The sequence below is a fragment of the Macrobrachium rosenbergii genome, chromosome 23 (assembly GCF_040412425.1).
Source record: "Macrobrachium rosenbergii isolate ZJJX-2024 chromosome 23, ASM4041242v1, whole genome shotgun sequence".
NCBI classification, from domain to species: Eukaryota; Metazoa; Arthropoda; class Malacostraca; order Decapoda; family Palaemonidae; genus Macrobrachium; species Macrobrachium rosenbergii.
Window position 1 is genome coordinate 31872778 of NC_089763.1, and position 22045 is coordinate 31894822.

The following is a 22045-nucleotide window of genomic DNA, read 5'->3' on the forward strand; positions in this document are numbered from 1 at the left end:
ACTAGCCCAGCCCCCAAAAAAAAAAAAGAAAAGAAAGGAAGAGTAAACCACGAAGCGAGCGATTGACCTTCTGCCTTTTAAAGGAAAAAAGGTTGTAGGAGTCAGGAAATCAAAAGCGGGAAGGGAATTCCAGAGCCCTGCCTTCAGGGAGGTCACCGATTTCCAGAGATGGAATGTGGCGAATTCCACAGATGGAAGGTGGGAAGAGGTGACCTGACGTGTTTTGCAAGGTCGACTGGGAAGGTTATTCAGAGTTCAAAAGAAAGCATGAAATTTTGGCGTGAATGGAGATAATATCTTTTGGCTTGTGAAACTTTCCGCTTGAAAGTTTAAACGAAAATTTAACTTGCGAATTAAAAGAACGTAATTATTAGAAAAAGCGTATGCAGGGTGCCTGAAAATTATTTGAGGAAATTGTAATTGGGAATGAAATGATTGATGCGTATTGAAGACATCGGTGTATGAGCCTTCTGGAAGCAATATTAGGCATTAAAATGTTGTTGAAGAGTGTAGGATACCTAGAAATACACCAAAATAATTAATGTATGTTATTCCTAAATAGATTTCTCTTTTAGTTAATGTTAACTCTCAATAACATATGCTTGCGTTAAACGAGAGAATAATGGCGAACGGAAAAATTATAGGTTTGCAAACGGAAGGATTATTACATGACTTTTTTCTTCTCTTGGGTTTTCTCTCTTTTTTTTTTCCTTTCCGAGGGCGAGAAGGAAAGACCAAATGAGAAGTGCTGGAAAAGAGAGCGAAGAAGCGAATCTCAAGAAACGTGAGAAAAATTCAATTAGCGGTGACTGGAGGGATTGACTGTGGGAGAAATAGATTGGAATAAAAGTGAGGTTTTTTATATTTTACGTTTTATAATTTTCGCATCTGTTAGATGACGCATCGATCTGACTGGCAATAGGATTGAGAGAGAGAGAGAGAGAGAGAGAGAGAGAGAGAGAGAGAGAGAGAGAGAGAAAAGATACCCATTTATTAAAGAGCAAACATGGAGAAGAAGGGGCACACCAGACCTGCCAACCAAACGTGCCCCGGGGGCAAACTCCTTCCTCCAAAGATGGGCCAAGAGTTCTCTCCTCCTCCTCCTCCTCCTCCTCCTACTCCTCCTCCTCCTTTTTCTTCCTCTTCTTCTTCTTTCATCCATGGGAGATAGAGAGGGGGTAGAGATCCACGGGGGAAGAAGGGTATGGGGGGGGGAAGGGTTCCAATGTGTAGCTCACGAACATGTAAATCTCAGAACCAAGGCCCATATGCCCTCTCCCTGCCCATACCCTACTCCCCATCCTCCACCCCAACCCCCGGAGGAGCTTAGACCATCCATCCCGGAAGTCTCTTATCACAAGAACCAAAACCTATTCTTTTCTCGCATCCCCTTCCTCTCTCTCTCTCTCTCTCTCTCTCTCTCTCTCTCTCTCTCTCTCTCTCTCTTACCCATTATTTCAGGGTTTTCACTCTTCGGTTTTAGTGTCTCCTGTTTAATATTCGCCTTTTGTTCAGAACTATGCATTATAATACCGTTTATGACTTATTATCCTTTTCTACTCGAAGTTCATTATAACACTTCGACCTTTATCCCTGGATACAAATCTGGTGCTAATAATGGGTTACATTGAGGCCTTAGAGCATACGGCGTAAGAGACTGTAGGGAGAATTTCCACAGATTTTCGATTAACTGTTGAAGCACCATTAAAACGGAAAAAAGTTTATTTGTATCCACCGCTATCAGCATTTGCCTTAATTTGGCTGGTCACTAAACCTTAATTCATTTAACTTTTACAATAACTACTGAAATGCGGGCTCTCTCTCTCTCTCTCTCTCTCTCTCTCTCTCTCTCTCTCTCTCTCTCTCTCTCTCTCTCTCTCTCTCTCTCCTTCCTTAGCCTGTACTAGGTTATAATTATGGTACATCTACAATGTGAAACCAATCCGTTTATTGCATTATGAATAATTTTGTGGAATGACATTGTTACTACTACTATGCCAAAATACACTTAGTTGTTTTTGTGTTACCAAGTGGTTAGTCTGTGCCCTTGTTCCCAAATACTCTGACCAAAGGCACACAGCTTCCACTGCTTTGCAATATCAACGCACTTTTGAGTTCATCTATAAGAAATTCCGAAGTAAATTACCACAAATCAGACTTCGCCTACAGTTCGAACAGAAAGACCGCTACCATCTTTATTACTGCCACTGTTAGTAATATGCGGAAAAAACAGCCCATTCCAAGCTGAAGTTCCGCGCTTTCCCTCTCTCTCCCGAGAGAAACTTCCGAAGTCAATCTGATGCAAATCATTCCTCGTCCACCTTTCTCGTCCTTTCGTGAGATCGTCCTCCAACCTCCCGACTCCTTGAGAGAAGCGACCTCCGAACAACAGGTCGCTTATTATTGAAATTTACGTCCAGCTAATCCCTTTATTACAAGACACCGCCGTACAAAAGGAGAAGGGGGGGGGGGCAAAAACGGTAGGCCGCCGCAGCCACTAAGCCTCATTAAATAGGATTATAATTCACTTCCTTTTGAGGACCAAAATAGGGTAAAGCTGAAAAGGACAGTGGGGCGATATGTGGCTAATGGGGCCAATTTGTAATGTGGAAGGCCTTGTATCGTCATCTACTGCCTCCCCTCTGCTCGGGAGGGATATGGTAGGGGGGGGAGGGGAGGGGATGTACTGCCTAGTTGCCTTCAGGTGTTTTATTATAATGGTTGAGGAATGCAGGGGTAGGCATTCCTGTTGGTGGATGAAAGTTCAGAGGTCCACATCAGTCCTATTTCCTTCAGAAAAGGTTTCGTCTTGGCAGAAGGCCGGTTTGATCAAAACCAACGAGGTATAGGAATGACTCAAAGTTTGTATTTTATGAAATTGATTTATTAGGAACATTTTCCGTGTTTTCTGTCTTGTCAAATTTGAAACATTGCCAATACGAATATTTTAATATTGCTTCCTCTCATGACACTGACTTTTCGGGTCTCCTTGTGACCCGTTCCAGTCGCGCCAGGTTGCAAAATTTTGATGCAAGCTTCTCAAGCGCTGATTTGTGAGAAGAGGTTGCTTGTCCCACGTCAGTAGCGCGTTATTATCGGTGTTGTTTTTTTTTATCTGTTGATTGTTTTTTTTTTAATTACACCAATAAAAAAACGAGATGATGACCTTGAGTTCAAGCTTGATTGTCATCGCTTGCAACAACATCGTCCCAAAAATCAGTGCTTCGAATCTTGAAACAAGCCATGGAAGTCTGACGTGAGCCACAGTTGGTCACAGTGGGAACTGCGGTGGCAACAGAATATCGGTCGTCATTGTGACTCATTGCCGCTTGCACCTTGCAAATGTTAGAAGAGCTCTCTCTCTCTCTCTCTCTCTCTCTCTCTCTCTCTCTCTCTCTCTCTCTCTCTCTCTCGAGGCAGGGACGTGCATCATAACCGTGTCGAATTGCCGCAATTTTAGTTTTCCGGAAAAAAAACTATTGTTCCGACTTTGTCTGTTCGTCCACAATTTATTCCACTTTATTCTGTCCGCACTTTTTCTGTCCGACTTTTTCTGTCCGCCCTCAGATCTTAAAAACTACTGAGGCTAGAGGGCTGTAAATTGGTATGTTGATCATCCACCCTCCTATCATCAAACATACCAAATTGCAGCCCCCTAACCTCAGTAGTTTTTAATTTATTTAAGGTTAAAATTAGCTATAATCGTGCTTCTGGCAGCGATATAGGAGAGGCCACCACCGGGCCGTGGTTAAAGTTTCATGGGACGCGGCTCAAGCAGCATTATACCGAGACCACCGAAAGATAGATTTATTTTCGATGGCCTTGATTATACGCTGTAGTGGCTATACAGAAAACTCGATTGCGCAGAAGAAACTTCGTCGTATTTTTTACTAGTTTATTTCTGTGTATGTTTGTGTATCTTTGGTACCTTGCTCACTGGAGCGCGTTTAGAAACTTTCTCTTCTTTGGAAGATGTTCGGAAGATACCGAATAATTTTATGTTAATTGTTGTGTAGTTATTGTATTGAGCGATATGTCACGGCGGCTAATTGAAACAATATACATGAACGGTATATAGAAAAAATGTTGATCTCTCTCTCTCTCTCTCTCTCTCTCTCTCTCTCTCTCTCTCTCTCTCGGAATTGCAAGCGCATTGCGAAGTCACTTTTCTAATTATTACGCTTATCTTCGGAATATTATCAGTATTTCTCTTTATGTTCCTTTATTTGTTTAAATCTACCACAAGGTAAGTGTCCTATTTCACAGCAATAATAATAATAATAATAATAATAATAGTTTATCAGCTATGCTTACTTTATGCGTGTGTTATTCCATGTTATTATTGTGCTGAGAGGTCAACGCCCCCGCGTAAACTTTCTCTTCTATTTTCCTCTCATTTTCTCATTTTTCTCTTGCGTCTCGTCTCCCATTCATTCTCGCCTCACCCTCTCCTTCTCTTCTCTCATTCCCCGTTTTACCCTCTGCGTAATTGCATTTCCCCTGATTTTCCATTTCCCGTCGTCCACCAGTCTCATTTTTCTTTATCTTTCCGTCCTCTCTCTCTCTCTCTCTCTCTCTCTCTCTCTCTCTCTCTCTCTCTCTCTCTCTCTCTCTCTCTCTCTCTCATTCCATCTTTTACCCTCACGGTAATTGCATTTGCCAGATCTCCGTTTCTCGTCCTCCATCAGTCTCAGTTTTTCTTCATCTCCCTCTCTCTCTCTCTCTCTCTTATTTCCCCTTCTTACTTTCTTCTCTCTTTCCATCTTACTTTCTTCTCTCATTCCATCTTACTTTCTTCTCTCATTCCATCTTTTGGTTATTGCATTTGGTTCTTGCATTTTCTGTTTCTTTCTCTCATCTCTCTCTCTCTCATTTCCCCTTCTTTCTTTCTTCTCTCATCCCATCCTTTGGTTATTGAATTTCCTCTCTCTCTCTCTCTCTCTCTCTCTCTCTCTTATTTCCGCTTCTTTCTTTCTTCTCTCTTTCCATCTTTTGGTTACTGTATTTCATCTTGTTTCTGTTTCTCCTCGTTTCTCTCTCTCTTTCTCTGTCTCTCTCTTCGTATTCCATCTTTTGTTTACTGAATTTCTTCTTATTTATATTTTTCCTCATCCACCAATCCACATCTCTCTCCCTTTCTCTCTCTCTCTTTCTTATTTATATTTCTCCTCATCCACCAATCTCTCTCTCTCTCTCTCTCTTCGCTTCCACTTCTCTTCCATCCTGTAAGGTAGTTCCGTCTAACCCAGCTTCTTCCTTGCCTCTTCCGCCGTTAAAACCACGAGAGCAGTTCCTTATAACCTCAGCCTTCTTCCTCACCCTCTCCCCCATCCTCAACCCTCCTCCTCCTTCTCCTCCCTTCCCCCATACTCTCTCCCACCTCTCCCCCCTCCCCCACCTGTAGCCATAAGCCATAGCGTCACGACCTGCGTCAGAAAAACGGAGAGAGATCGTGAGGAGAAAACCCTACTACTGCTAGGTGGTGGGAGGGGGGGGACCTGTGGGAGGGAAGGAAGGAGAGGGGAGGGAGAGTAAGCCCTTTATCTCTCCCCTCCTCCCCCCTCCCCTCCTTCCTTCCCTCACAACTGTTGCTTTTGGCGGTGCAACGCTCCTTGTAGTTTTTGGTTTTACCCCCAACAGTGTCATTTGTGTTTATTTTCTCTCTCTCTCTCTCTCTCTCTCTCTCTCTCTCTCTCTCTCTCTCTCTCTCTCATCAGGATTATTGAGTACTATTGCATTCGTTAAATTATCCAAATCTTTGGTTGTTTTTGTAAACATTCTCTCTCTCTCTCTCTCTCTCTCTCTCTCTCTCTCTCTCTCTCTCTCTCATTCCACCTTTTGGTTATTGCTTTTCCTCTTGATTCCACTTCCCTTCATCTACCAGTCTCCCTTTTCTTTTTATCTCTCTCTCTTAATATATATGTATATATACTGTACACACACACACACACACACACACACACACACACACACACACACACACATATATATATATATATATATATATATATATATATATATATATATATATATATATATATATATATATATATACATATACACACACATTATGTATATATATACATACACATATACAGTGATGGTATGTGTTCGAGAAGTAAAGCTTCCTTGCTTCCTTATAAGAGAATCTTTTCATTCCTTGAGAACGCATTCGATCCGTCATGTCATTACAGCCGCATGACGTCATCCGCGGCATACAGGTTTTTATTGGGTTAAGCGTAATCGAGTTTCTCAGATGCCAGAGGCCTTGACATGGTTTTGCCTCTGGTGAGCCTGGCACGTTTTTTTATCTTCGTGTGTTGATACTTTGTGACTTTCGTGATACTTTTTCTTCCTTCGTGTATTGATACTTTGTTAGTTTCGTGATCATTTTTTTCTTTTTTGGTGTATTGATACTTTGTGACTTTCGTGATACTTTTTTTTTTTGTATTGATACTTTGTTTCCTTCGTGATCCCTCCCCCCATGCACTGATATTTTTTTCTGTGTATTGATACTTTGCTGCTTTCTTGATTCTTTTTTTATTCGTGTATTGACTTTGTTACTATCGTGGTACTTTTTTCCATTTATGTATTGAACGTTGTTACTTTCGTGATACTTTTTTCCATGTTACTTTCGTGATACTTTTTTCCATTTGTGTATTGATACTTTATTTCTTCGTGTATTGATACTCAGTTACTGTCGTGATACTTTTTTCTACGTGTATTAATACTTTGTTACTTTCGCGGTACTTTCTTTTTCTTCGTGTATTGATACTTTGTGACTTTCGTGATACTTTCTTTCCCTTCGTTTATTGATACTCTGTTACGTTCGTGATACTTTTTAAACCCTTGGGGCGTTCATGGCTGCAGTATAGATACTTTTGGATGTTCTGGATGAAAATTTTTTACACTGAGATGGATGATATTTTAGAATATATTGATATTTTACAATATAATTGTTATTTTACAATATAGTTTTTGTATCAAAAATTTCTTGTCCTTAATGCTGCTTTTGCCAAGATCGGCTGCTTAATATTCTTATATTCTGGGACGTTATTTGCGAAAGTTTTGATACTTTAGTGAACTGAGACATTATTTTTAAATTAATGGAATCTTAATACTTTGTCACTAATTAAAAGTAGAGACATTTTGGGACGCCGTTGATTAAATTAAGATACTTTTGGGCACTGTTATTAGATAGATATAACGATACTTTAGAAAGTTGTAAGATAAATTTTCAATAATGTTGACGCTGTATAAGTGAATTTATATAATGTAATGATTACATTGATTTTTTTGAGATGATATTGGGATGCCGGAAGGTTATCTCATACTTCAGTTATAATTATTATGATAAAGAAAATGTGATTTAAACTTTTTTATTCAAGATTTTTGAAATATGTCGTAAATTAACACATAAGCAAGCAATAAAAAATATATATGTATGTATGTGTGTATGTATGTATGTATGTATGAATGTATGAATGTATGTATATAGATAGATAGATAGATAGATAGATAGATAGCAAAATTGGATGCTGTTGTCCGCTAAAATTCAATTGAAATTAAACAACCAAAAGCGAGTAATTCAAAGTCATAATAACTCTCACATGTGATTCTGGTGTTCTGTTAATCTCGACGTTTTTGAGACGATGCCGGATGTGGCGACGCATCTGGCCAAGATGAGCAGAAGTAGTTCCACCCGATGCGTGGGACGGGAAAAGTAACAGACACACAGAGATATGGGAAAGGCGGAGGTGAAGATGAGACAGGCAGGTGAGAAAATGGACGGGGGCTAATTATGGGGACTGGGAGAGCCTTCTCTCTCTCTCTCTCTCTCTCTCTCTCTCTCTCCCCACTTTACAGGTTGCTCGCCTGCTATTCAGGTATCGTTATAGGGACTGGGAGAGCCTCTCTCTCTCTCTCTCTCTCTCTCTCTCTCTCTCTCTCTCTCTCTCTCTCTCTCTCTCTCTCTCTCTCTCTCTCTCGCCTGCTATTCAGGTATCGTGATGTTTTGAGGGTCTCTGAAATATGGCGGCTACCTGTATGTTCCATGTCCACTTATTTCTCCTTTCTGTCCATTCTTCCTTTATTATTCTTATTAATCCTTACATGCCTTTATTTTTACTTTCAAATCTCTCTCTCTCTCTCTCTCTCTCTCTCTCTCTCTCTCTCTCTCTCTTTGTTCCTTTGCCATCTCATCTCTCTCCCTCCTTTTTCCTTTCTCTACTTCTTCCTTTCTTGCCTGTTCTTTCTCTCTCTCTCTCTCTCTCTCTCTCTCTCTCTCTCTCTCTCTCTCTCTCTCTCCCCGTGGCGTATCCGACGAAATACCTCCCTTAAAAGGAATCGTGCTATATTCTTCTTCCCCTGCGTCATCGCGGGCTCTCCTTTTTTTTTTGTTTTTTTTTTCTTTTTCGGCGTAGGCGGACTAACTTTTCCTTTTAAAATTCTTGGTTGGGATCGTTCGGTTCAGCCGTTCGGGCTGCCCTCGGAAGCCGTTGCTTAGGAAAGGAAGTAGAGGGTGACGAATATTGTGTCTGTGTTTTTGGTATGAAGAGTGTATGTGTGTGTGGGGGGCTGTGTGTGTGTGTGTGTGTGTGTGTGTGTGTGTATATATATATATATATATATTTATATATATATATATATATATATATATATATATATATTTATATATATATATATACACTATATATGTAATGAACTCTTATATGCTGTAAGATTGGTTACAGACGTATGATGGATAATATAATTCAGATCTTGTGTTTACTCAAGTAATGCTTATTTTCAGTACTATTTTTAGCGGGTAACAGAATACTTTTAAGCTTTTATAGTTACTCAAACTCTCGGGATATATCATACATTGGTGTGGCTGCACTCTTAAAACCTCATATACCGGTTTCCTCTTGAAACTTAGACGTTTCTTTGTGCTCTCTAGAACCTATACGGGCCGCAAAGGTTCTTTTTAGAACCTTAATAGGTTACCGTTTAGCGCGAGGTGCTTCAGGGCTTCGTAAGTTGGTGTTTAGTTCCTATGTTCGTTTTGTCTTTTACGAAGATTTTTTTTTTATATCTTTGAATTCAAAAGTCTTCACAATTTAGTATTATTTTTTTTAATTACTCTATCATTATTCTGTTGTAATTTTTGAGAATGGGAAATAATTTTCACGATTTTTAATAATAATAATAATAATAATAATAATAATAACAGCAAAATAAAGGCAGTCATTATTATCATAACATAAAACGTTTACGTATTCATGAATAACAACACTAAAATATTTAGCGTATATTTCGCAAAAGAATCTTCCACAGAAGGCTGAGCCATCATATAGGAAACAAGGAAAAACCGAGAGAGAGAGAGAGAGAGAGAGAGAGAGAGAGAGAGAGAGAGAGAGAGAGAGAGAGAGAGAGAGAGAATTACAGATAAATAAATAAAAATCAGAGAGAAAGGCGGGAGAAGAACGTAAAACACGATACGCCATCTCTTAGAAGCGCTGACAAGGTTTATATGTAGGCATTTGATGCAGGATAGACTTTTGGGCGGCCATAAAACATGGTTTGATCCGCTTACGTCGGCAGTTCCCATATAAACGCGCATTTATATACAGACACGCACTTACAAACAAGTGCGTGCGCCCACGCCACACACACACACACACACACACACACACACAAAGAGGACGAGCATTCAGTATACTCAATTACAATAAAAGCCTGTGCATGTTTATGGACATGGTGATAACTGCGCACGCGTATATGAGCGACGGACTGCGCATGCGCACGTAAACACTTCCAAGACAGACATGAGAGAAAAACATGCTATTCAGTAACAGCCAAATTTAGATATACGAACACAGACATATGTGAACAAACAAACAGACAGTCGCAATTAAGCCCACTTGCGTTCGCATATACACACAGACGCATACGCAGTCACATACACATTTCACTTGCAAACATGCATACAGAGACTCGGACACTCAACACTCACATACACATATACAGACAATCGTCAACGTAACACTCTTATACACTCATACAGACACTCGTAAACTCAACACCCTCATACACACACACATACAGACATTCGTCAACTCAGTACTCGCATACACACACATACACTTATACAGACTCACATACACACGTACAGAAACTCGTAAACTCAAAATTCCTGCACACACACAAACTCAACACTCGTATACACTGATACAGACACTCGTAAATTTAGTATTCGCATACACACATGCAGTCACTCGTAAACACAACACTCGCATACACACATACAGACTCTCGTAAAATTTAAACTCAACACTCGTCGCATTTACACACGCACACATAAACACATAGAGACACTCGCCCTTAGGGACCACAGCCACTCTGCTACAGCTTTGTATCACACCCAGTAAGAGGATTTGTCCATCGTTGAAGCAAGTAGTCGCTTACAGTACACACGCTTGCAATAGAATTTGTCTCGGGGATTCTTCTGTATGTAATTGACCTCTGTCATTTTATTTATTTTTTTTTATAAATTGCTTTTTGGTGATAGTGGAGACACTCTCGCGTTGTTCCTCTTTTACGTTGGTGTTGTAGTAAGTGTGGTGTTCAAGATTTTGGTGGTTTTAATGACAATATTTTGTTTTTTTTTATATTGATTTTTAGTGGTATTTCATAGCAGTGAACCAGTTCATTTGGTTTGCTTTTATGGAAGATATATATATATATATATATATATATATATATATATATATATATATATATATATATATATATATATATGTATTATGCTTTTGTGAATAACAAAGCATATATATATATATATATATATATATATATATATATATATATATATATATATATATATATATATATACACATATACACACACACTTGTGCACACACTGTATATGTATATATATATATATATATATATATATATATATATATATATATATATATATATTATATATATATATATATATATATATAAAGTAAAACTTTTTCTATACCAGGGGTGGTGTTATTAAAAACTCATTATATCAGGTTCAGGCATAACTAAATAAAATGACAGACAAACAAAATAGTCTAATATCATTATAATAATATCTTTATCATGCACCGTAATAAAATTATTACTTTCGCGTTTGCATAAAAATTAAAAAAAGTAAAATAGCGGCGAAGTTTCTTCGGCGCAATCGAATTTTCTGTACAGCGTATAATGCTGTATGAGCCGCGGCCCAGGAAACTTTCAGCCACGACCCGGTGGTGGCCTGTGTTGTTGGCCCATGACACTTTCGGCCAGACGCACGATCATGGGTAACTTTAACCTTAAATGAGATAAAAAAAAATACTGAGGCTAGAGAAGGCTGCAATTTAGTATGTTTGATGACTGGAGGGCGGATGATGAACATACCAATTTGCAGCCCTCTAGCCTCAGTAGTTTTCAAGATCTGAGGGCGGACAGAAAAAGTGCGGACGGACAGACAATAGTTTTCTAGTTTTCTTTTAAAATAAAAAAAGGATTCGAGAACTGGCGAATGTGAAACGTTAGGAGATAAAAATAAGGTCGATTTTCGATGCAGACTCGCAGAAAGGAGGGTCTAGACATGAGGGGACTTAGACTTAGGCCTATCATATTTCATAAGCCGACTATTCTCCGTCTCCTGTGTAAGAGATCACGCATAGGGGAAGAAGGATCATAAAGGAAAAAAGGGAAAAAATGGAAGAATAAAGAAGGGAAGGTCATGTGACCCCGGGAAGGAATCAAGAGAGACAAATGGTGTTTCTTGCAAAACTTAATTTTCGTTGGTGTTGTTTGAATAGAGATCGTATGTTGGAATTTAAATAGGTTTTTCTGATTCTTATTAAAGTGTTTTTTTTTTGCTGACTCATATTTTAGTGTTGGGATATAAAAGAGTTTTCTGACTCGTGTTCTATAAAATAAACTTTGACATTTAAATTGACGATCAACTTTGAGTTGACGATCAAAATAAATAAGATCTTAGAAAAAATGGTTAAATTTGAAGCTGATAAGTGACAGTGAAGGACAAGAAAAGGTCAGTATATATTTTGACCAATCGAAAAAAATTCAAGGTTGACCTTTCACGTGAGAATGATTCTTTGGGAAACAACAACAACAATAATAATAATAATAATAATAGCGGTGGTAACAGTAACATGAAGGAACAGTAACAGTCAAAGAATAGTACGATTTAACCAGAGATGAAAATAAAAGTTTTTCTTTAAGATCACCAGCAATCGGTATACAGTATCAGCGATGCTTACTTCAAATGGTTAATCTTGAATTCAGTTCTTTTATTTACCTGGCCAATTCTCTGAGTTATTGAGTACGCTGTAATCTCGTGAATACCGTTATTAACCAGCATAACGGTTAAGAGGCTACTAGGCCTATCAACTCAATCAGAAAAAACATTTGACTCACCAGCCGTGATGTCGTTATTGACGCAGATCTACAGAAGAAACTTTAACGAAGGAGGCCTATTTAAAAAACGAAGGAAATAAATTACGATAATCCAGATAAATAGATAAGAGGAGGATTGTGGAGAGAGAGAGAGAGAGAGAGAGAGAGAGAGAGAGAGAGAGAGAGAGAGAGAGAGACCTACCCTCTTTGAACAATGGCTTCAGCTTATATAAGGGTATTATTATTATTATTATTATTATTATTATTATTATTATTATTATTATTATTATTATTATTATTATTATTATATCCAGAGTGGTACTCTAAATCTACTCTTCGTTCATGTGAAATGCACGAGGTACCTCTTTTGAGTGTGACCCAGAGGTACCTCATTTCAGAATGACTAGGAGAGGCACAGCGATTGTTATTGGATGCGCATGGCTAACGAGGTATTGACTAGAGAGATAATGAGATAATCCTATTATCAATCTTCTCAAGTGTGTGTGTGTGTGTGTTTGTGTGTGTTCGTATGCGCGCGTATGCTCTTACTTAGGCCTATCGTAGGTCTAGTTCAAGACAAATTCATCGTTCATATCTGTTATGGCTAAAGTTAGTTGTTATAATTATAACACTAAACCACTTGTTATTGTGAGGATTTTATCAGTTTCATCAAGTCTACCAACTAGTTGAAAGTTAGACACACAACAATAACGTCTAATTAGACTTTCTAATTAGACTTTCTAGGGCTAGGACCTACTTCTGCAATCGCAGGAAGTGCTAATGACGCTTGTGGTAATTATTGTTGATTGACACTGTAATAAGTTCGTTAATATATATATAATATATATATATATATATATATATATATATTATGTATATATATATATATATATATATATATATATATATATATATATATATATATATATATATATATATATAGAGAGAGAGAGAGAGAGAGAGAGAGAGAGAGAGAGAGAGAGAGAGAGAGAGAGAGAGATAATCTCAATTATGGAAAAAGTTAAATTCCTTTGGGTCGTGCTAGTACAGTACGTGGAAGGGTGACCAGTGAGTTTAAGGCACTAACTTTACCGACTCTTGACCAGTGACCTGGAGAACATTTGCTCTGGTCAGATCTTGGATTGGTGACCAGCAATAAAAAATTTCAGTAATCTTGTGTAAGCTGCAAAAGTCTTTGGGTATCCATTGAAATCCTTGAGCAGTATAGTGTGTTCTACTGAGACTCTGAAATCTTATAGATCTAGTCGAAAATCCTACGGAAGGAGTCATTTTAATCCCGTAGTCCCGTAGTATCCTAGAGATTCCTATGTAAATGAACTCCGGGAGACCTAGACCGATAAGCACCTATCTGTGGACGATCTGGTTAAGAGACTAATTAGTGCGAATTAGATTCATCAAGTTTACTCCCGTATTAAGCCACGAGATTAATCCGATAACACGCTCTCTCTCTCTCTCTCTCTCTCTCTCTCTCTCTCTCTCTCTCTCTCTCTCTCTCTCTCTTTTCTTCTGCCCGAGTCCTTCACCAGACAACACAAGGATGGCGACACGAGGATCCCCGAAGGATAAGAATAACAATGTCCTTCACCTAGACCAAACGTCACATGAGATTCCAAAAAGGAGGTGGGGGAGGGGGTATGAGGGGGGGGAAGGGGTTGTGGGCAGTGGTGCAAGGGGTGGGGAGGAGGAGGAGAATGCTGTCTAGTAATGCCTTTCTTGTCCCGAGGCGTCACTCAGCTGTCAGGGTGTTGACATCTACGGGAGCAGGTGCTGAAGGGTCGTATCCCACGCGCATTTCGTCTGAATACACAAACGCCCAAGATACGTCGCCTCTCTCTCTCTCTCTCTCTCTCTCTCTCTCTCTCTCTCTCTCTCTCTCTCTCTGAAATTCTTGTATGTTTTCTTATTCTTCATCTGTCTTATTTAAGTAGGCCTATGTCTTCTTATTCGTTGACTTTCATGTCCGAATGAATTACTCAGTATAGTTGTGAATTTTGCGTCACTGAAACTTACCAGACTTGTAGAATACCTTAGCGTTCTTGGGCAAGCGGCAACGGGTTGTGGTGGATTTTGAAATCTGATAAAGGTTAATGACCACGCCTGCTAACCCCTCCCCTCCCATTTGTGAAATGAGATACCAAGTCTTATTGAAACTTGTAACAAACTTTATTACTCTTTGGCAAGCGGCGTGGAATCATGCATGTGAAATGCAATACCAGTGAGCAAAACTTGCAACAGACCCTAGCCATCTGAGACCATGGGTCAAATTAGAGCCCGAAAAATTAAAGAAAAATTATATAGCGTACAGAATAGAATCCTTAGGGAGCAGAAGGAATCTCACTGACCACCGAAGGATAAGGAAGGTCACTGCGTCTCCTGTTCTTGGGACAACCAATCCTCTGCTTCATCTATTTCATTTTTTTTTTTTTTTGGTCGTCTACTTTTTATGAGACCACTGGATTAAGAGCTTGTGCGCCCTAATGCGCGTCTCATCCCCTAATTTGCTACTGGTTCTTCGGCTGGTATGAGAGAGAGAGAGAGAGAGAGAGAGAGAGAGAGAGAGAGAGAGAGAGAGAGTGGGCTCTTTTCTTTTGATGTTGAGAGGATTTTTAAGGGTTTATGAGGGAGAGTGTATCTCGCGTCAAGAGTTTACGTAATAACCTTTAACACTTAACAGTAAAAATTTTATTTTGATAATAATAATAATAATAATAATAATAATAATAATAATAATAATAATAATAATAATAATAATAATCATAACCATCATCATCATCATCATCAAATTAAAAAAGCTGAACAGTCAATAATTTTAATAATAATAATAATAATTTTAATAATAATAATAATAATAATAATAATAATAATAATAATAATAATAATAATAATAATAATCAATAAAAAAATTATCATCTACAGTTCCTAAACCATAAAGATTATTTTTTTTTTTATTATACATTTTAACATATTTTTTTATTATACATTTTTGTTAAACATCCTCTGTGTAGGGCATGGGGCTAACAACCTCATCCCACAACCTGAAGGACACCACCTTCAGGAGTTAACTCCACCGAGAGGACTCATTTGTATAAATTTTTTTAGAGAATATCAATAGCCGAAATTAATGACACCTTATTTCCCTTGTTCCCCTGCAGGACATGTCATCATCGTCCGTGGGACATAGTGGCTGCGGAGGCGGGGCCGTGGCTGGAGGGGCAGCGGGAAGGGCGTCCCTGTCGCTGAGGAACAACGAGAGCTCCGGGGGCGTGAGCGTCAGCCTCTCGGAACTCAACCCTCACTTCGTCTGCGTCCTCTGCTTCGGCTACTTCGTCGACGCCACCACCATCACTGAATGCATGCACACCTGTGAGTACTCCGCCGTGACTTGGTCTCTGATGTCTTTTAAGGCCACCACTAACTCTCAGTTATACCTTCGCTGTTGTGCCTGCGCAGTCGGCATGTGCAGGGAAAACGGAACGTTAGTGTAGTTTTGCCTGCACAGAACTGAACCCGCTAACGTTCAGTTTTGCCTGCACAGAACTCAACCCGCTAACGTTCAGTTTTGCCTGCACAGAACTGAACCCGCTAACGTTCAGTTTTGTCTGCACAGAACTCAACCCGCTAACGTTCAGTTTTGCCTGCACAGAACTGAACCCGCTAACGTTCAGTTTTGCCTGCACAGAACTCAACCCGCTAACGTTCAGTTTTGCCGGCACAGAACTGAACCCACTAACGTTCAGTTTTGTCTGCACAGAACTGAACCCGCCAACGTTCAGTTTTGCCTGCACAGACTGAACCCACTAACGTTCAGTTTTGCCTGCACAGAACTGAACCCACTAACGTTCAGTTTTGCCTGCACAGAACTAAACCCACTAACGTTCAGTTTTGCCTGCACAGACTGGACCCGCTAACGTTCAGTTTTGCCCGCACAGGCATAACTGGGCAGGTATAACTGAGCGTTAGTGGGTTCAGTATTGCCTTCACAGGCATAACTGAGCAGGTATAACTGAGCGTCAGTGGGTTCAGTTCTGCCTACACAGGCATAACTGGGCAGGGATAACTGAGCGTTAGTGGGTTCAGTTTTGCCTGCACAGGCATAACTGCGTAGGTATAACTGAACGTTAGTGGCGGCCTTAAGGCGCCTTGGAGTCGGAGGTGGTTCTTGAAGACAGTCCTTGATTTTTTAGTAAACCTTGTCATTGGAAATGGCTCTTAAGGCATTCCTTGATATTTTTAGTGAGCCTTGGAGTCGGAAGTGGTCCTTGAAGGTACTCCTTGATGTCTTTAGTGAGCCTTGAAGTCGGAAGTGGTCCTTGAGGGCCTACAGGTCTTTTTATTTTGCCGGCTTGAAGTCGGCCATTTTCATCAAACTCTGAAGGGGAGCAAGAAGAATGAATGAATGAATGAATGAACGGCTCCATAGAACAATGCGACTCATGTGTGGATACTAGTTGTTTGTCTTAGCAGGATCGAATGATTGGTATTGTCGTTCTTTCAAACCAGCAAACATCCCCAAAGGAAATTAGTGTAGGCTGATTCCTTTTACATGAGGCAAGAGCCTGTGCTCACAAAATGACTGCTTATTCATACCAATTATTTCGTTTTTCAAAAAATTGTCAGTTGTTGCAAGAGAGAGAGAGAGAGAGAGAGAGAGAGAGAGAGAGAGAGAGAGAGAGAGAGAGAGAGAGAGAGAGGTCTATTTTAGTATGAAGGAACCATTGGGAAAGAGAAGCATTAGTAGGCAGAGCGCCGCTGTTGTATTTGTAATTACACCACATTTGAAAATAGATGCTCTTAACATGCTTGAATTCGTAACATGTGTGTAATGCATTTGCTCACTTCTTTAATGCAACTGTGCATTCATGTAATCATACATTTTAAAGTTCTCTATATTAACGTGTAAGCAGTTTACGCAGTTTCATTGTACGGTCGCTCATGTATGCGTATTCATGTAATGTATTGGTAAGAAGATTCCGCTTAGGCTATCGCATGCATACATGAATTCCATTCATATACTGGTATGTATTTTCTCTTGTACGTTTTCCTTCGTTCGTGAAATTCATTCATGCGTTGGTGTACGCATTCATGTTGCACAATAGCATCCGTACGCGTATGTATGTGCACTTTCGTACAAACCTTGGTTTGTGCCGTCAGTGCACTTACGCGGTGCACTGTAGGCATTACTTAAGGTTCTTTGGATCGTGCCTTCGGCCCCTAGCTGCAACCCCTTTCGTTCCTTTTACTGTACCTCCGTTCATAATCTCTCTTGTTCCATCTTACTCTCCACCCTCTGCTAACAATTGTGTCATAGTGCAACTACGAGGTTTTCCTCCTGTTACACATTTCAAACCTTTCACTGCCAGTTTCCGTTTCAGCGCTGAATGACCTCGTAGGTTCCAGCGCTTGGCCTTTGGCCTAAATTCTATATTCCATTCTACAAACCTTGGTATGCCGGCCTTAAAATATCCCTTTCATCGGCTGTTTATATTCGTAACAGAGGGATTACTATTGTGTTCTTGAGTGAAGAATGTTATCTGCTTCTCAAGAATAATTCAAATCTGGCAGTGTTTACAATCGCGGTACTGAAAGGTCATTCATAGAGTGAATAAAAGGTTACGTGGCTGTGTTCTGAATAATGCCTTGATTATTCATGGAGGTAAAGAGAGAGAGAGAGAGAGAGAGAGAGAGAGAGAGAGAGAGAGAGAGAGAGAGAGAGAAAGAGTTTTATGCTATTATTATGGTACTTTGGTTGTTTTTTTTTTATTTCGTTAAAAGTTTTGCGTTCATTGTTGAAGTTTGACAGTCGATTGACGGAATATGTTTTTTCAGTAACAGTTTATTTTCGTGTTAATTAATTTATATTCTTTGTTGTTTCACAGTCTTACTGGATATTTTTATTACTCCGATACACACACGCTATATATATATATATATATATATATATATATATATATATATATATATATATATATATATATATATATATATATATATATATATATATATAATATATATATATATACATATAGACACATATATAGATATAAGGCTAACTATAGTAACAGTTCACTTAAAACGCAAATTGAATTGATAAACATTGGAGCGATTTTAATACTGTTATAGACAAGACGTGGAAGTAAAAACTAGCCCTTAAAACAGCAAACGAAAAACGAATTAGACTGAAGAATGAATAATATTCCGCCCTCTCGAGCCTTGTTGAATACGCTCTTGATTTCATTACGAAAACTGGAAAATTTTTTTATCAAGGAAGAAGATGAGAGATTTACAAATGGCGGACTGGAGAGAAAAGAGATAATAGGAAAGGGATGGATGGAAGGGGGTTAGGGAGAGAGAGTTAGTGGAATGGGACGTGGGGGTCGGGGAGGGGGGGGGGGAAGGTCACAGGGTCGCATTTCATTAAGGAAAATCAATTAGGAAAATTAATGAAAAAGATCCAAAGGGGAAAAAATTAGAGATTCATATCTACGCTGAGGGTTTAATCAGCCTCCAAGGGAGGAAGAATGGGTCTTGGGGGGAGGTGAGAAAGGGAAGGGGGGCGGGGTTTGCATCATGGCGACCGATTCTCCGAAAGAGAAAGAAGCTGGTCCGAAGGTCTTGTATTTACAGGGGTTGCTGTCTTATTCATATTTCCGAGGGTGGAAGATAGGAAAGACCAGTCATTCTAGAGAGATGGATTATTCTAAAGGCCTCTATTTGATTGAAATTGTAGGCTTATTTTAAATTCCGACAGAGAGAGAGAGAGAGAGAGAGAGAGAGAGAGAGAGAGAGAGAGAGAGAGAGACTGGTCCTTCCGTTTGGACAAGCTATGCTTAGAACATTTTGAAAGTTGAGGGAGAAATGTAGGGAAGACCTAAGATTTGAGAGAGAGAGAGAGAGAGAGAGAGAGAGAGAGAGAGAGAGAGAGAGAGAGAGAGAGAGAGAGAGAGAGAGAGTAGGAAAAAATTTGATTGATATATTAGAGAATTCTGTAGTCTTTTGATAAATTTTAGATGGAGAAAATAAGAAAGGCATAAAAAAAATTACACATACGAGCGCGAAGATTTGTATAAATGTCTTCATTAGGTAGAAAGAAGCAGTTTCCTCATTTCTATAAGTAAAAAAATAAAGTCTAAGAATCTCACAAGAGAGAGAGAGAGAGAGAGAGAGAGAGAGAGAGAGAGAGAGAGAGAGATTAGTCTCAAGATGTATTTTCTAGTTTGAGTGTGTGATTATGCTAATTTTAAGGGAAGAAAAATAGGAGTCCAAAAACTTCCCTGAGAGAGAGAGAGAGAGAGAGAGAGAGAGAGAGAGTAGAGTTAGGGGTTGGGATGAAGTTTATAGATCTTTGCTTCTTTGCCAAGGGAAATAGTCTTCTGATGATCTTTTAAGAGGCATTAGTTCGTGAATCTCAGAGGAGAGAGAGAGAGAGAGAGAGAGAGAGAGAGAGAGAGAGAGAGAGAGAGAATTAGTCCGAAGATTTACTTCCATCATCATTTTTTCTTTTTGGCAGTTTTATTGATTCAACAATGGAAATGGAGATTCCAGGGAAATTATTCAAATTCTTGTAATCAGCCTCTCTCTCTCTCTCTCAGGATGAGGGAGGGGGAGTGGATGGCAGAACTAAAATAAAAAAGTTAGTTTGAATCATGCGTTTGAAAAGCTGTATTTTGTTTGTGTTCAATTATACGTGACAATGAAAGAGCGTGATCCCTTTTGAAGTTAAAATGTTATATTTGTAAATAACAAAGTTTAGACACATAACTTGATTAAGTATATGCTGTGCTTATAAGTGTAACATTTGGAATGAATTGATTCACACATATATGCGATTCCACGGTTCAAATCCTGGCCGGCGCAGAGTCACTGATCAGTTATAATTAACCTTTTGGTATAAGTTATTCTCAAAGTATAGTGAATTCGTTATTAAACTATATTTGTGGGTTAATGTTTTCGGGATATATATATATACACATATATATATATATATATATATATATATATATATATATATATATATATATATATATATATTTATACATATATGTATTTATATATATATATATACATGTGTGTATTGTATATTATACATATACATATATATACATATTATATATACATACATACATAAATACATACATATATATATATATGTATACACATATATACATATATATAAGGGAAACATGTGCACAGCATCCTGCAATACAGGAAGCCCTTATAAAAACGGCTGAATCACCGTCTTCAGGTTGATGCAATACCCATGTTGCCCAATGCTGCGACACGTGGCCTGTAATTGCCCCTGGTATGTGGCGACATTCCGAAACATATCGAAACTTGTTCTGGGATTGTGATGGATCGAACGTTCTCTTGTATCGAACGTTTCGGTGTCCTCTGTCGCGCGTTCTTTATCTCCAACTCACGCTACACGTTCTCGATCGCACGGCTTTCATAAGACGTTCTTCATCGCCCGTTATTCTTTAAACTTTCTCCATCTCACGTTCTTTATCGAACGTTCTCCATATGACGTTCTTTATCGACATTCTGTATCTCACTTTCTCCATGGAACGTTCTCCATCGTATGGTCTTATCGAATGTTCTCCATCATACGTTCTTTATCGACATTTTTTATCTCAAGTTCTCCATCTCGCGTTCTTTATAGAACGTTCCCCATCGCATGTTCTCCGTCAAACGTTCTTTATCGAACGTTCTCCATCTTACGTTCTTTACCGACATTCTTTATCTCATGTTCTTTATCGAATGTTCTCCATCGCATGTTCTCTGTCAAACGTTCTTTATCGAATGTTCTCCAGCATTCGTTCTTTATCGACATTCTTTATCTCACGTTCTTTATCGAACGTTCTCCATCGCATGTTCTCCCTCAAACGTTTTCCATCTTACGTTCTTCGTTAAACGCTCCATCTTACCTTCTTTATCGAACGTTCTCCACCTTACATTGTTAATGGAACGTTCTCCATCAAAATTTCCTCTTCGCACGTTCTTCATTTAACGTTCTTCATCACACGTTCTTCATCAAATGTTCTCCATCAAACGCTCTTCATCAGTTGTCCTCCATCGCACGTTTTTCATTAATGTTCTCCATCAAAGTTTCTCCACCGAACGTCCTCCATCATCAAGTAGGGACTTGCTGAAAGAGTAAGGATCGAACCCGCTAACTGTGGGTGTCACGTGACGTAATCCTTAAGCGGGAAGAGACGTGTTACGATGGCGAAATAGAATGGCAACGTTCTCCCCTATAAGTGGACGCGATCAAGGTCGTTCTATCGTGAACGTGTCGTGTTTAGAACGTGTTTGTAACGAGAAACCTGATGACATCGTGTTACCTCCATTTCCGCTTGCTTTCTTCAGTTTACTGTCCAACCTCTCTAACTCCTTCTTTTCGGTGTCTTGATAAGCGCTGAATGGCCGGAAGTGCCCCAGTAGCTTGGCTTGACAGCCTGAATTTCATCAATCAGAATTTAGTCGCCATAATTTTCCTAATATTTGTTGTTATATGCACTTTTCCTCAGCTTCTTAGCTCTTCTGCTTTTCTCATATTTCATTCAATAATGCAGAGTCGCGCCACGCGCATTCATGACATTTGGCTTT

The 22045-nt window shown here is 39.1% G+C and overlaps 1 protein-coding gene across 3 annotated transcripts in view; it reads left to right on the forward strand.

Moving 5' to 3' along the window:
* LOC136851444 (uncharacterized) overlaps positions 1 to 22045 on the forward strand; it is a 329520-nt gene that overhangs the window by 205906 nt on the left and 101569 nt on the right. For all 3 annotated transcript variants that reach the window (XM_067125531.1, XM_067125532.1, XM_067125533.1), the window contains one exon: positions 15595 to 15805. In XM_067125531.1, coding sequence (XP_066981632.1) covers positions 15595 to 15805 — 211 coding nt within the window. The remainder of the gene's footprint in view (positions 1 to 15594; positions 15806 to 22045) is intronic.